The sequence below is a fragment of the Sus scrofa genome, chromosome 18 (genome assembly GCF_054392235.1).
Source record: "Sus scrofa isolate SSC_HxYL_T2T_F1_AM1 chromosome 18, Sscrofa_HxYL_maternal_Yorkshire_Landrace_v2.0, whole genome shotgun sequence".
NCBI classification, from domain to species: Eukaryota; Metazoa; Chordata; class Mammalia; order Artiodactyla; family Suidae; genus Sus; species Sus scrofa.
In genome coordinates, this window is record NC_139400.1 from 14,929,812 (window position 1) to 14,942,650 (window position 12,839).

At 54.9% G+C, this 12,839-nt stretch overlaps 3 protein-coding genes and 1 non-coding gene across 22 annotated transcripts in view; 2 read left to right on the plus strand and 2 right to left on the minus strand.

The window, feature by feature from the left end:
- SMARCD3 (SWI/SNF related, matrix associated, actin dependent regulator of chromatin, subfamily d, member 3) overlaps positions 1-1,960 on the plus strand; it is a 30,621-nt gene extending 28,661 nt beyond the window's left edge. For 8 of the 15 annotated variants that reach the window (XM_085005167.1, XM_021079266.2, XM_021079265.2 and 5 more), the window contains 5 exons: positions 375-472; positions 632-767; positions 1,068-1,190; positions 1,308-1,409; positions 1,605-1,960. In XM_085005167.1, the coding sequence (XP_084861293.1) occupies positions 375-472; positions 632-767; positions 1,068-1,190; positions 1,308-1,409; positions 1,605-1,658 (513 nt within the window). In that variant the 3' untranslated portion in view covers positions 1,659-1,960. Of the gene's footprint in view, positions 1-374; positions 473-631; positions 870-1,067; positions 1,191-1,307; positions 1,410-1,604 lie in introns of all 15 variants that reach the window. The other 7 variants (XM_085005159.1, XM_021079264.2, XM_085005157.1 and 4 more) reach the window with 1 other exon arrangement.
- Positions 1-7,743, minus strand: CHPF2 (chondroitin polymerizing factor 2). 3 transcript variants are annotated; one of them, XR_014833492.1, is made up of 8 exons: positions 7,670-7,743; positions 6,015-7,250; positions 4,761-5,325; positions 4,161-4,343; positions 2,655-3,362; positions 1,565-1,803; positions 1,062-1,211; positions 1-786 (listed from the first exon to the last, which is right to left on the minus strand). XR_014833492.1 is itself a non-coding variant. In XM_085005116.1 (5 exons), the coding sequence occupies exons 2-5, from the start codon at positions 6,275-6,277 to the stop codon at positions 2,055-2,057; spliced, it is 2,319 nt and encodes a 772-aa protein (XP_084861242.1). In that variant the 5' UTR covers positions 6,278-7,250; positions 7,670-7,743; the 3' UTR covers positions 1,906-2,054. The 3 variants fall into 3 exon arrangements, 1 of the variants encoding a protein (XP_084861242.1); XR_014833491.1 differs by having other exon boundaries at positions 1-848; XM_085005116.1 differs by lacking the exons at positions 1-786; positions 1,062-1,211; positions 1,565-1,803 and having other exon boundaries at positions 1,906-3,362.
- On the minus strand, positions 2,218-2,297 carry MIR671 (microRNA mir-671). Its single transcript, NR_128441.1, has one exon. It is a non-coding gene; the product is annotated as a microRNA mir-671 (primary transcript).
- LOC146394886 (uncharacterized) overlaps positions 7,230-12,839 on the plus strand; it is a 7,338-nt gene continuing 1,728 nt past the window's right edge. For 2 of the 3 annotated variants that reach the window (XR_014833545.1, XM_085005182.1), the window contains exon 1: positions 7,230-7,942. Coding sequence is in view for 2 of the 3 variants with exons in the window: in XM_085005182.1 (XP_084861308.1) it covers positions 7,368-7,942 (575 nt within the window). In the remaining variant the exon portion in view is untranslated. The remainder of the gene's footprint in view (positions 7,943-12,839) is intronic. The other variant, XM_085005181.1, reaches the window with a different exon arrangement.

Sequence of the window (12,839 nt, forward strand, 5' to 3'; positions counted from 1 at the left end):
TGGTAAAAATAAAGTCAGTGTTTATTGAGCACTTACCATGTGCCAGGCACTGGTCCGAGCCCGTTATGTGTGCTGACTCTAACCTCACAGCCACCCCGTGAGATGGGCGCTATTATCATCCCCTTTCTAGAGATGAAGCAACTGAGGCCCGAGGTGTTGGGTAAGTTGCTCAGCTGCACAGGAAGTGGTGGAAGCAGGATTTCTACCCAGGCCAGCAGCCCAGGCCTTGGCGCTGTCAACCATGCGCTGCATGGACCCGCCCCACTGGCAGCCCCTGCCCAGCCCCGTGGGCTCTGGCTTCCCCAGGCCTTTTCAGAAGGGAATGTGTGCTCTTCCAAACATGCGGCACGAGTGATCTCTCTCTCCTACTTCAGATTTTTGATTGTCCCCGGCTGAAGTTTTCTGAGATCCCCCAGCGCCTCACAGCTCTGCTGTTGCCCCCTGACCCCATTGTCATCAACCACGTCATCAGGTGAGGCCCCAGTTCGCTCTCAGAACAGGGAGTCATTGTGGGGGCGGGGGGGGGGGGCTGGCCTCTCAGTCCCTCCCGCTGCCTCCCACTCGGGGCCCCTTCCCTCCCCTTGGCCTCTGTGGGGCAGCAAGGACACCAAGGGCTGGACTTCCCTGGCAGCGTGGACCCGTCGGACCAGAAGAAGACAGCGTGCTACGACATTGACGTGGAGGTAGAGGAGCCACTGAAGGGACAGATGAGCAGCTTCCTCCTGTCCACAGCCAACCAGCAGGAGATCAGCGCTCTGGACAGTAAGGTGGGGCCAGAGCCCAGAGCTGGAGTGGGACATCAACCCCAAAATGACACAAGCACAGACAAAACAGACGAGAACACGGGCCTATGGAGAGAAGAAGGGGAGGTGGGCCTTGCCTTGCTACTTGGAGCTCCGCCCATCCCCCCTTCCCTGGGACTGCAGAGGCCCAGTCCAGCCCCAGGGGACCTGAGGGACAGCCCTTCAAAGGAACAGCAGCAAACCCCTCCCCCCGCCTCCCTTCCCCCTCCCATCCTCGCCCACATCAGCAAGGCCAGGTGAAAGCATCTGTCTTTCTACCTGTAGATCCACGAGACGATTGAATCCATAAACCAGCTCAAGATCCAGAGGGACTTCATGCTAAGCTTCTCCAGAGACCCCAAAGGCTACATCCAAGACCTCCTCCGCTCCCAGAGCCGGGACCTCAAGGTGAAGGGGACTCAGGGAGCACTGGATGGAAGACAAGCACATTGGGAAGACAGTAAACGTTGTGCCCAGGGGCTGGAGGGGATCCGGGCTCAGGGCTGACCCGCTGCTCCCTCCCAGGTGATGACAGACGTGGCAGGCAACCCTGAGGAGGAGCGGCGGGCTGAGTTCTACCACCAGCCCTGGTCCCAGGAAGCTGTCAGCCGCTACTTCTACTGCAAGGTGAGGAGGGCCCAGGACACCTCCAGCCGCACCCTCCCCCACTCCCTGCTCAGCCTCTACAGCCACTCCACCCTCCCCGTCACCACGCAGGGGAGGCTCCCTGCTCCCCCTGCGCCTCCAGGGCCGGGGGTGGGGGGGGTGGTCCTGTCACTCACCGGGAACACGGTAACCCGGCTCCTGCTCCCCTCTCTAAAGATCCAGCAGCGCAGGCAGGAGCTGGAGCAGTCGCTGGTTGTGCGCAACACCTAGGAGCCCTGGGCACGAGCGCTGCTGTGGGCCCCTGGGCCCCTGCCCTGTCACCTCGGGCACTGCCGTCACTCCTGATGCCTTGCGGCCGAGGTGGGGACCGGATTAAAGGTCATTCATCTGATGGCACTCGTGTGGTCACTGGCAACTGGGGAGGGAGGAGGAAGGGGCAGGCCGTGGGTCCCTCTGGGCAGTTCCTCACCCCTCCCGCAGAGCCGCCTCACTCCATTTGCCCTAGACCTAAAAACGGTTTGGCAGAAGACACTTTTAATAACATTTTCTTATTAAAAAAAATACAGCAACAAGCTCTCCATCTGTCCGTCCATCTCGCCTGGCCTTCCTGGGGCTGAGGCCGGAAAGGGAACTAGGTGGCTGGCGGTGGCGGGGCCCCGGGGTGGACTAGGTGCTGTTGGCCTGCTCCTGCTCAAACAGAGCCATGGCGAGCTGGGCGCGCCCCCCCAGCCCCTCCAGGTTGCTGAGGCGGCAGCGGTGGTAGAGTTCCTCGCTGAGCCGAGGGCTGCAGTCACGCAGGGAGAACTTCTGCACCAGCCCTGGCTCCACGGCCCGGAAAAGGTGGAGCCCTGAGAACCGGAGGAAAACATCCATCACCTCCAGCCCCTCCAGGGCTTCCTCCTCTTCCTGGCCTGCCAGTTCACCAGCCAGCCGGGCTCGGGCCGCCAGGTAGTCAGCATTGTAGAAGCAGCCCTCTGCCGAGGCCTGTCGGTCAAACCTGCCCCCTACGGGAGCCCCCCGTGAAGGGTCAGCGCCCGGAGGGGACGGGGGGTCAGGGCCAGCGCCCGGGGGCCCGGGGGGAGATCTCTGTGGTGCCAGGGCGGGGTTGAACTCCTGGAAGTGGACCGGGAAGAAGGCCTGCCAGCCAGAGATGGCATTCATGCGGCAGCGGTTGAGGACCTCGGGCCCGGGCCTGGTCCACACGGTGGTGAGGAAGAAGAGCGTGTCCACGGGGTGCTTCTTGGAGACCACGTCCATGAGCCGCACCTGGGAGGGGGCCTCCGCCCGCACGGCGAGCCAGGCCAGCCTCGTCCCGGGGTACCGTCGTTCTAACTCAGCCGCCGCAGCCTTCACCCCAAGAAACGGGTCCGGGGCCCCTCGGCCACCTTCCCGCGGCCCGTAGACCAGCAGCAGGGTGAGCAGCGCGTGCTCTCGGGGCTCCAGGACACTGGCCGCAAAGGCCTCGAGGAAGGCGGGGGCCGCCGCGGCTTCGGCCACCAGCAGCGGCAGCACCAGCTGCACGCGGGTGGCCTCGGTGACGTAGGGCATAGGGAGGATTTCCACCCGGCTCAGCGGCCGCAGCAGGCTGACCCTGCGGGCCAGCGCCCGCCGGTGCCCGCGCTGCGTCACGGCCTCCAGCAGCAGGTCCAGGGTGTACTCCATGCCCCGCGCCGGGTCGAAGCGCCGGTAGCCGTTGAGCAGCCGCTGCTTCTGGAAGCGCAGGCGGGGCTGGTAGCGCCGATTCAGCTGCTCCAAAGCCGTCTCCACGGCGTCACCCACGTCTGCCCTGCTAGCCCCTTGCAGTGGGCACTTGGGTGCCCCGTCTGCACAGGAGAAGGTGTGCTGCTCCGTGAAGTAGTCCCAGCCCAGCACCTCAAACCGAGAGCGCGGCGTGAACGGGGCCGGGAGCCCGATGGGCCAGCTCAGGCCCGCCTCCCCCTCCGGGGTCAACACGGTCAGGTTCCGGATCTGAGCCTAGGGTGGAGGGTGCGTGGTTAGGGCCCGGCCAGGGGGTCGGGCCTGACCCAGCTCCGGCGTCCTGAGCTCTGTCCTGACTCTATCAACCCTCCCTGAGGTGCCCCTCAGCCTGGCATTTCATTCCCTGTACTTGACGTTCTCGATCCCGAGAGACGCGGAAGGCGCGTGAGTCACACCCACCTTCCACACCTGCTACGGGAAGGACAAGGCGGGAGACGTGCAACCGACGAGGTGACAGCGGCCTGAAGCCGAAGGCCGGCAGCCCTTGTGTCCGATCCCGAGGACTCAGATCCCCGTCACAAAGGGACCTGCCTTAGCTTGTGTTCCACTGCTGACAAGCCCACGGTCAGCCAGAGAGTCCTTCTATCCTCTACCCTTGGACGTTTTAGAGACAGGACTAGAAGCCTCCTCAACGCAGGGGCATCAGAACTCCTCTGCCTAACACAGCAGCCAGCCTCGGCCCGCACAGTTCCCCTTTCAAGTGCATCCAAGGCGAGCCAGGAGCTCTGATTCTTCTGCGATTGACCTGGACCCCCAAGAGCCCCTTCCCCCTGGAGTCGTTTTACTGTATCTTTGGCCACACCTGGGACCTGCCGAAATGTCCAGTTCCAGGGATGGAACTGGAGCGGCAGCAGTGACTAGGCTGAATCCTTAGTCAGTAAGCCAGGGAACTCCTGGAGTTGTCTGAAATTCAGGGCTAGTCAGCCTCCTCCCACCACGCCCAGCCTCCCCGCCAAGTCACGGGGAGCCGGACACCGGAAGCTCCCTCTGCCCTCGAGCCTGGCCCCCGCTCACCTGCAGCTGCTCTATCTCACTGTACGCCCGCTCCAGCTCCAGAGCACTGAAGCGTTTGTGGAGCCGGTACATGAGGGTTCCCTCGGAGACGGGGTGCACCGCGAAAGCACTCAGGAAAGCCGCGCTCCCCTCCTTCTCGGGATCCCTATTTTTGGCCAGTTCAAATGAGCGATACTGTTGTCCCTGGAGTGACCAATGAGACCAAGCAATGTCACACACGGAGGGCTGCCCGTCCCCACCACCCTTAACCAAAGTCAACCTTCACACCTATTACTGCTGCTGCCACAGGAGCGGGAGGGAGCCCGTTCCCGTGTCCCCTCAACCGTGGCCTTACTCTCACCACCGGATTTGGGGAAAGAGAAGGTCAGATCGGCAACTAGAGCTGCCGTGTTCTCTTTCTGGCTTTTGCTCAGAGGATCCCTGACAAGTCAGCACTTCTGACAGCTCCCGGGTTCTAGGACTGCCGGAGGTGAGCAAGGGCGAGCTAGAGGGGCGGCCGGGGGCTGGCCAGGGCAAAATGACAGCAGCACCCAGCCTGGAGACCAATCACTCAGTGACACTAACTTGCTGGGGACTAGGGTTAGGTTGAAAGGGCGTCACCTGGTGCTGTGAGACACAACCGATGCCCAGAGAGTCAATGAGGCAGCGGCCGAGCCACTCGTCGGGACGGGCGCTGAGAATGTCTCCTCGGCAGCCGTCCAGGTGTGGCCGCAATCGAAGCAGGAGGCTCCGTGACAACAAGTAGCCAAAGCCCCCGTGGCAGTACCGGGCCTGCTCGCCCGCGCCGATGAACTCCTCCGTCCGGCCCAAGTATAGGTCTTGGTTGATACTGAGGTGGCCGGCAAGGGCTGCCAGGCGGGGGGCCTGCACATACGTGTCGTCCTGCATGATGAAGAACCAGTCGTAGTCGGCCCCGAAGTGCGTGTGAAGGTGGCGCAGGGTCTCAGACATGAGCCAGGCTGGCCGCTCGTCCCCGTGAGACACCACCTGCATCCCTGCCGGGGGGCGGGCCCCTCGCTGCCCCGTGAAGTAGAGTAACCGGGGGAAGTGGTGGGCCACTGTGCGGTTCACAGCCACAGCCAGAGTGGACAGCGTAGCCCGAGAAGTCAGGACAGCCACGAGCAACCGCTCCCGAGAGCCCAGCTCCGTCTGGATGTACCGAGTCCTGTAGAGAGCAGAGGAGAAGAGTGTGCCAGGGATCAGCTCCCTAATCTTGAGGAACCCAGCTTGTGCAGCATCCACATCCCCCTAGAATTAGTGAGTTGGAGTTAAGAAAAGAGAGGAGGAATTCCCGTCGTGGCTCATCGGTTAATGAACCTGACTAGCATTCATGAGGACACGGGTTTGATCCCTGGCCTCACGCAGTGGGTTAAGGATCGGGCGTTGCCATGAGCTGCGGTGTAGGTTGCAGACGCAGCTCAGATCCCGCGTTGCTGTGGCTGTGGTGTAGGCCGGCAGCTGTAGCTCCGATTGGACCTCTAGCCTGGGAACCTCCATGTGCTGTAGGTGTGGCCCTAAAAAGCAAAAAAAAAAAAAAAAAAGGAAAGAGAAGGGAGAGACCTTCTCTTCAATATTAATGAGCTTTTGGAGTGAGCATCCACTGATCTGAGGAGAGGCTTACCAAGGCTGGATGCAACTCCTACCCTGTGTAAGAATACCCGGCCACTAACTTAACACCAATGGGTGACACTTTCTCAGACCTGAGGGGGAGGGAAAAACTGGAACCAACCATGATGGATCATAAGGCAAAGAATTGCTTCAAGGAGCCTAACAATGATCCCCAGTGAAAGCAGAGGGGAGACCTGAGAATGACCCTAAATTGGAATCTGGAGATTATGCACGCACAGCTCTCACCTGAGCACCTTCTTGTACGGTTTGTTGGGATCCCTGTAATAGGGGACAATCCGGGGTTTGAAGTCTTCATCACTTTGGTCGAGCTGAGTTCTTGAGTCTGGATGCTGGGGCCCTCCTGGTTCCCCCACAGCCTCAACACAGGGGTCTTCTCCCTCCCCCTGGATCCAGGAAACCCGCAAGAGGCTCAGGCTGCACCCCAGCGACAGCCCTAGGATAAGGGGCAGTGCTGGTCGCAGCAGAGCCAGTAGGGAGCTCAGTCGCATGGCGGTGGTTGTTGGGCACCAGGCCGGTAGTGGGCCCACAATTTTAACTAGGGAACCTGGGGTCAATGAGGTCAAGAAGACAACAAGGAGTGTTTGCTTCCAGGCCTAGCATCCCCAGGAAAAGTCTCTTTGTCAAGGTACCGGATGTAACCTTCAGCCCAAATGGTAATAAACATTAGAATCAATTTTATCCACTAAGGGGATTATGGTCTGTCTTCCAATAGAAAGGGGACGAAACAAAACCCAATCCTCACCCCCAAAGAAGGACTACGTATATCTGCAGACTGGATCTCAGTCAGAAGACAGCAGCAACTGATAAAGAGAAGGCTGGGGGGAAAAGCACCGGCTCCATCAAAACAAGAGCCCCCAACTCTGGAGGAACCTAACGCCACAGGCTTTTCCCCAAGAGCGCCTGGCTGGGGGCACGTTTCTCACTCAATTTCCTGAAGGGGCTGCTGGCTGGCTGCTGAAGACTGGCACAGAGATGGGGTCAGGGCCTCTTTCTACTCTACTCCTGAGAGTCAAGGCAACAGCTGGCTAGGAGCGCCCCTCCCCGTCAGGAGCGGTCGGGAGCCACTGGCATGGCGCAGGCAAGTTCTGCCCACCTAACCGAGGTGGATGGACACGGTGACTCAGCACTGAGAGCCTCTCCGAGGAGCACAACCGCTGATAGAGGCGTTTTTCAGGGCGCCCCTGTCTGACTCCCAGCTGCCAAGCGGCTGCTGCTGCCTACCATCCTCTGAGCGGCGATGGGAGGCAAACGACAGTAACTCCGGCTGTGAAAGAAAGATTCCGCGTCTGGTTTTTCCAGGGCCCCAGGCACTCAAACCAAGCTAAACCCAGAGACGAGAAGCGGCTCGCGACGACGCAGGGATCCTGCGAAGGCAAACGGAGGCTCGGCCGGCTTCCGGTGGGGCTGTGCTCAAGCCCGGCGCCCCGTCTACCTCTCAGCACTCAAAGACCAATTCTAGTCCTAGAGAGAAGGCCCAAAGCGAGTTTCAGCCGTGAGGCTCACAACAGAGAGAAATCGGGCTGCGTCACCGAGCTGCCGCGGAGGGGCAGGGGGACTCAGTTTGTTCGGGCAGCGGGCATGGAGATCGCGGCGGGGAGAGGAGGGGGAAACCCTCGTTCTCAGGCCGGTCAGCGGGGGCAAAAGCCCCGCCCGCGCCAGTGGGCGAAGGACAACGAGGGACAGCCCGAGGCCCACGGCGGGGAGGCCCCGGCAGCCGGGCCAGGGGCCGCGGGGAAGGATGACGGGCACCCGGGTGTGGCGGCCGCGGCCAGCCGCGTCGCGGGGAGCGGGGCCGAGGGCGTGGGGCTGGGACCTGCTCTTTCCCTCCGGAGCCGCGCCCCGGACGCCTCTCGCAGGGGGGAAGGGAAGGGGAAACAGACCCCAGTGCCCGGCCGAGGCGCCGGCTCCGCCGCTGCAGCCGCTGCCACCTCACAGCCCGGCCCGCTCCTTCCTCTTCCGCTGCTGTCAGGCCCGGTCTCTATGGTAACCGCATCCGGCGCTCGCTCCGCCGCCGCCCTCTCTATGGTCGCCCCGCCCCCTCGGCGCGCGGCCCCGCCCGGGCTGACGTGGTGGTCCCGCCGGCCGCCCGCGCCCCAGGAGCGGAAGTGCCGCCCGCAGATGCTAGTCCGAGTGAACCCAGCCCGGACCCAAAGGTGACCCAAATCTTCAACCTCCACTGTCTTCTAGAAAAAACCACTCTCCTCCTCGATGAGCGCGCTTCCTCTGCCTTCTTGACGCCTTCTGCCAAAGGGCTTTCGAACCCCATCACCCGCCCAGTTATTTCAGAAATGTTTGTGATTTGCCTGCTAAATCCCAGCTCATCGTCATGAGTGCAGTAGACAAGTGGTAGTCGAGAGGGCCGTGGTTCCTGCCCTCAGAGACCTGAGTGCTGAGGGAGACGGGCGCGAAACACACATTGACAAAAAAAATGTATGTAGGTAGGTAGGTAGGTGGAAGCCACAAACTGTCATTGCAGAAAAGTACAGTCAGTGGGAAAATATGAAGGAAGAATTAGATTGAGAATTTGGGACTGCCGAGATCCAAAGATTTGGTAAGTTTCCCAGACAAAAAGTGAAAAGGAGTTTTCCAGGCAAAGAGCAGAGCCCAGCAGGCCCTGCAAGAGGAAAGAGGTTGGCCCCAAGAATGGAAAAGCTAAGGCGCCCAAGGTCTGGAGAGTGGAGAGGAAACAGCTCAGGGGAAGCTGGAAGGTAGGGGAGGCCTTCAAACAATTCTGGTAGGTTCCCACCCAGGATGGCACAGTCCTATGGGGCAATTTTGTTGTCAGATGGTTGACAAGAGGAGCCAATAACGCTGGATATCTTGTACATTGCAAGGTAGTATGGCACTAGAAAGGACTGTCTGTCCCACACAGCTTTCAGATGTCCTCCTGAACATTCATGTTAGTGGCCAGGGTGGGGGGGCAGTCACCATCTGATCCTTGAGCCTGTGTTTTTTGTTTTGTTTTGTTTTGTTTTGTTTTGTCTTTGGAGGGCCGCTCCTGCGGCATATGGAAGTTCCCAAGCTGGGGGTCAGGGCTACAGCTGCCAGCCTACTCCACAGCCCAGCAACGCCAGATCCGAGCAGCATCTGCAACCTACCCCACAGCTCACGGCAACGCGGCATCCTGAACCGGCTAAGTGAGGCCAGGGATCAAACCCAAGTCCTCATGGAAAACCGCTGAGCCACAATGGGAATTCCGAGCCTGTGTTTTATATGTCATTTTGAAGTAATTTTGCAGAGTTCTGGTATGTGCTGAGTTGTGAAAGAATGTAGTTATCGTGTAAATTGAAGGAAGATTATACTTTGGTTTGGACCAGGAATGTACTTTTGTTACCATTTTGGAGAACTGTATCATGAACAGCCCTGTCATTTATGCTGTCCTGTCTGCATTTGTACTGTCAGGTTCAAGGTGGTCCTACATTAGGTACAAGCATCTGACTAATGGTTATTTTCTGGCATTCTGAAACAACATCATTTTTTATCGTAAAGGATTTGCTTTTCTTTCTCCTTTCTGTTATTGTTACATTGTAATTTTTGGAAATTTTTATATGAAGTTATGTCATCTATGACCTTTATTTCAAAACAGGAAAGGGGACCTTATTTTAAAAGTTTGTTATTGAAAGGGAACATCGGGGCTGGGAGAGTCAAGTACCCATTCTAGGAGGCACAGGAGACAGAATGCATTAGCGCTGTCACCCTTTACTGTGTTTTGGTCTTATCCTCAATGAGACTGCAGTTTGATCTCCCCTTGGCAGTTGACACATGATAGGTGGTAAACAAGGGACTTGTTAGAAGACTCAGGGAAGCAGAGGAGAAGCACTCATACAGACGTTGAAAGATAAAGGTTCTAGAACGGCATTGTCCAATAGAAATATAATGTGAGCCATATATGTAAATTTTAAATATTCTGGACGTGGGAGTTCCCACGGTGGTTCAGCGGAAACAAATCTGACTAGTAACGATGAGCGTACAGGTTTGATCCCTGGCCTCACTCAGTGGGTTAAGGATCTGGCGTTGCTGTGAGCTGTGGTATAGGTTCGCAGATGCAGCTCGGATCTGGTATGGCTGTGGCTCTGGCGTAGGCCAACGGCTGCAGCTCCAATTCAACCCCCAGCCTGTGGAACCTCCATATGCTGCAGGTGCGGCCCTGGAAAAAAAAAAAAAAAAGACAAAAAAATATATTCTGGCAGCCACATTTTAAAATATTTGTTTTATTGAAGTATAGTTGATTTACAATGTTGCGTTTGTTTCAGATGTGCATCAAAGTGATCCAGTTATATATACATATAGATAGAAATATATCCTTTTTCAGATTCTTTTCTGTTACAGTATACAAGATATTGAATTTAGTTCCCTGGGCTACACAGTAGGTCCTTGTTTACCTATATTATATATATAGTGGTGTGTATCTGCTAATCCCAAACTCCAGATTTATCCCTCCCCAAACCCTTTTCTCCTTGGTAACCATAGGTCTATTTTCTATGTCTTTGTCTCTGTTTTGTAAATAAGTTCATTTTTATCATTTTTAAGATTCCACATATGAATAATATTATATGATATTTGTCTTTCTCAGTAAATTTAATTAGTAAAATAATAATGAGGTCCTTCATGTTGCTGCAAGTGGTAATACTTCATTCTTTTTTATGACCAAGTAATATTCTATTGTGTGTATATGTGTATGTATATACATTATAAATGTATAATACCTATTATAATCCCACAGCTTCTTTATCCATTCATCTGTTGATGAACTCTTAGGCTGATTCCATGTCTTTTTTTTTTTTAACCTTTTTTTTTAGGGCCACACATGCAGCATATAGAGGTTCCCAGGCTAGGAGTCTAATCAGAGCTGTAGCTGCCAACCTACACCACAGCCGCAGCAACACGGGATCCGAGCCTCGTCTGCCACCTACACCACAGCTCACGGCAAAGCCGGATCCTTAACCCACTGAGCGAGGCCAGGGATCAAACCCACCACGTCATGGTTCCTAGTCGGATTCTTTGCCGCTGCACCATGGTGGGAACTCCTGTAGATTTTTTTGACGATGGTCATTCTGACCATTGTGAAGGGATACCTCATTGTAGTTTTGATTTGCATTCCTCTAGTAATTAGCAGTGTTGAGCATCTTTTCATTTGGTCACATTTTTAAAGAATGCAAATAGAAACAGGTGAAATTAATTGTAATGGTATATTTATATGATTAAATATGTCCCAAATATTAACATTTCAACAAGTAATCAGTATAAAAAAGTTGAGATATTTTTCATTCTTCCTCTCTGCCACATGCAGTCTTGGAAATCCAATGCATGTTTAACATCCCGTACAGACTAGGGCCAGGGATTGAACCCACAACCTCATGGTTCCTAGTCAGATTCGTTAACCACTGAGCCACAGCAGGAACTCCTGGACTAGTCACATTTCAAGTGCTCCATCACCATGGGTGGCCAGAGGCTATCACATTGAACAGCAAAGTTCCAGACCTTTCTCAGTTACATTGTTTCTAGGTAATTCTGGATTTGACATTTCCTTTCTTGGGTCTCAGTTTCTTCATATTTTATTTATTTATTTAGTCTTTTTAGGCCTGCACCTGAGGCATATGGAAGTTCCCAGCCTAGGGGTCAAATCAGAGCTATAGCCATCAGCCTAAGAAGCCAGAGCCACAATGCAATGCCAGATCCTTAACCTACTGATCGAGACCAGGGATCGAACCCATGTCCTCTTGGATACTAGTCAGGATTGTTAGCGCTGAACAGGAACTCCAGTTTCTTAATATTTAAAGTGAAGAATCAGGACTCTTCATTTCCTACTTCCAGCTTAGCCAGTCCTTTCTCCTCCTATCACTCTCAGTCTTATTTCCCCATTTCTATCCCTTCATGCCCAGATCCGTTACCTGCAAGAGAACCCCGAGTGGGGATGGCAGAATGTCCAAGCTTTCTAAGACACGCTTGCTGTGCTGAAGGAGACTTTGCCCAGCAACTGTTGTTTTTTATTATTTTATTTTGTCTGTTTAGGGCCACACCTGCAGCATATGAGGGTTCCCAGGCTGGGGTTTAATCGGAGCTACAGCTGCCGGCCTACACCACAGCTCACAGCAATCCTTAACCCACTGAACGAGGCCAGGGATCAAACCTGCAACCTCATGGTTCCTAGTCGGATTCTTTTCCGCTGCACCACAAAGGGAACTCCATGCCCAGCAACGGTTAATTCATGGGAAATCATGGACGTGATGGGTTGCTCTGCAGGTGGATTCAGAGAAGTAACTGGATAGTCTTTCTCTTCCCATCAAGCATCATTTTACAGACTTGGAGTTCCAGAGCCAGAAGATTTGAGCTTCAGATTCTGGCACTGTCCTACCTGCAGTGTTAACAGCTCTGTGCCTTCATTTCCAATCTGTAAAATGATAATAACACCCACCGTAGAGCCTGTTGGGGGGATTAAATGTCATGGCATAAATGAAAGAGTGTAATTAATGTGAATTCTCTGAAACCTGTAACCTGGCTGTAACCACAAATATGAATGAGGCTGGGAGAGGCCTCCCAGGAGGTTCAGTGCTTGGATGAGCAATTTTATGTGAGCCACAACCGTATAGAATTTCCTTGCTTTGTAAAGAAGGGCTTTGCAGTCAGTTAACTATGTCTATATATTTCTTTACCTAAAACAATGCTTTTGCCCATATGGCACTTATCATCTGAATATCATGATCTGTTTACTTTCTCAATGTTCCCTCTTGTTGGCTGAAAAAAATGAACGATGTGAGAGTTAAGTTTTACTTGGGGCCTGAGAAGTTTTATTTATAGCCTTGGAGACAACTCTCAGATGGCTTTAAGGAACTGCTCTGAAGAGGTGGGGGGAGGTGAGTATATAGAAGATTTTAGTGAAGGGGGGGTACATGCAACCAAGCACACGTTTTGGTGGAAGGTTGCTGCTGGTCACATGGAGCAGATGTCTCCGCTAATGATCTTAGCGCTTTTCTAGATATGAGAAGATGCAAGGAATTGGGCTCATAAAATTTTTCTGAAAACATTTGAAGGCCAGTTCTGCAAGTTTTC

Excerpts from the sequence above, each read along its gene's own strand:
- CHPF2 (XM_085005116.1), bottom strand. The coding sequence starts at position 6,277 with ATGCGACTGAGCTCCCTACTGGCTCTGCTGCGACCAGCACTGCCCCTT. Across the intron at positions 4,344-4,760 it reads GTTGTGTCTCACAGCACCAG|GGACAACAGTATCGCTCATT; the intron begins GTGACGCCCTTT and ends TGGTCACTCCAG. Across the intron at positions 3,363-4,160 it reads GTGAGATAGAGCAGCTGCAG|GCTCAGATCCGGAACCTGAC; the intron begins GTGAGCGGGGGC and ends CCTCCACCCTAG.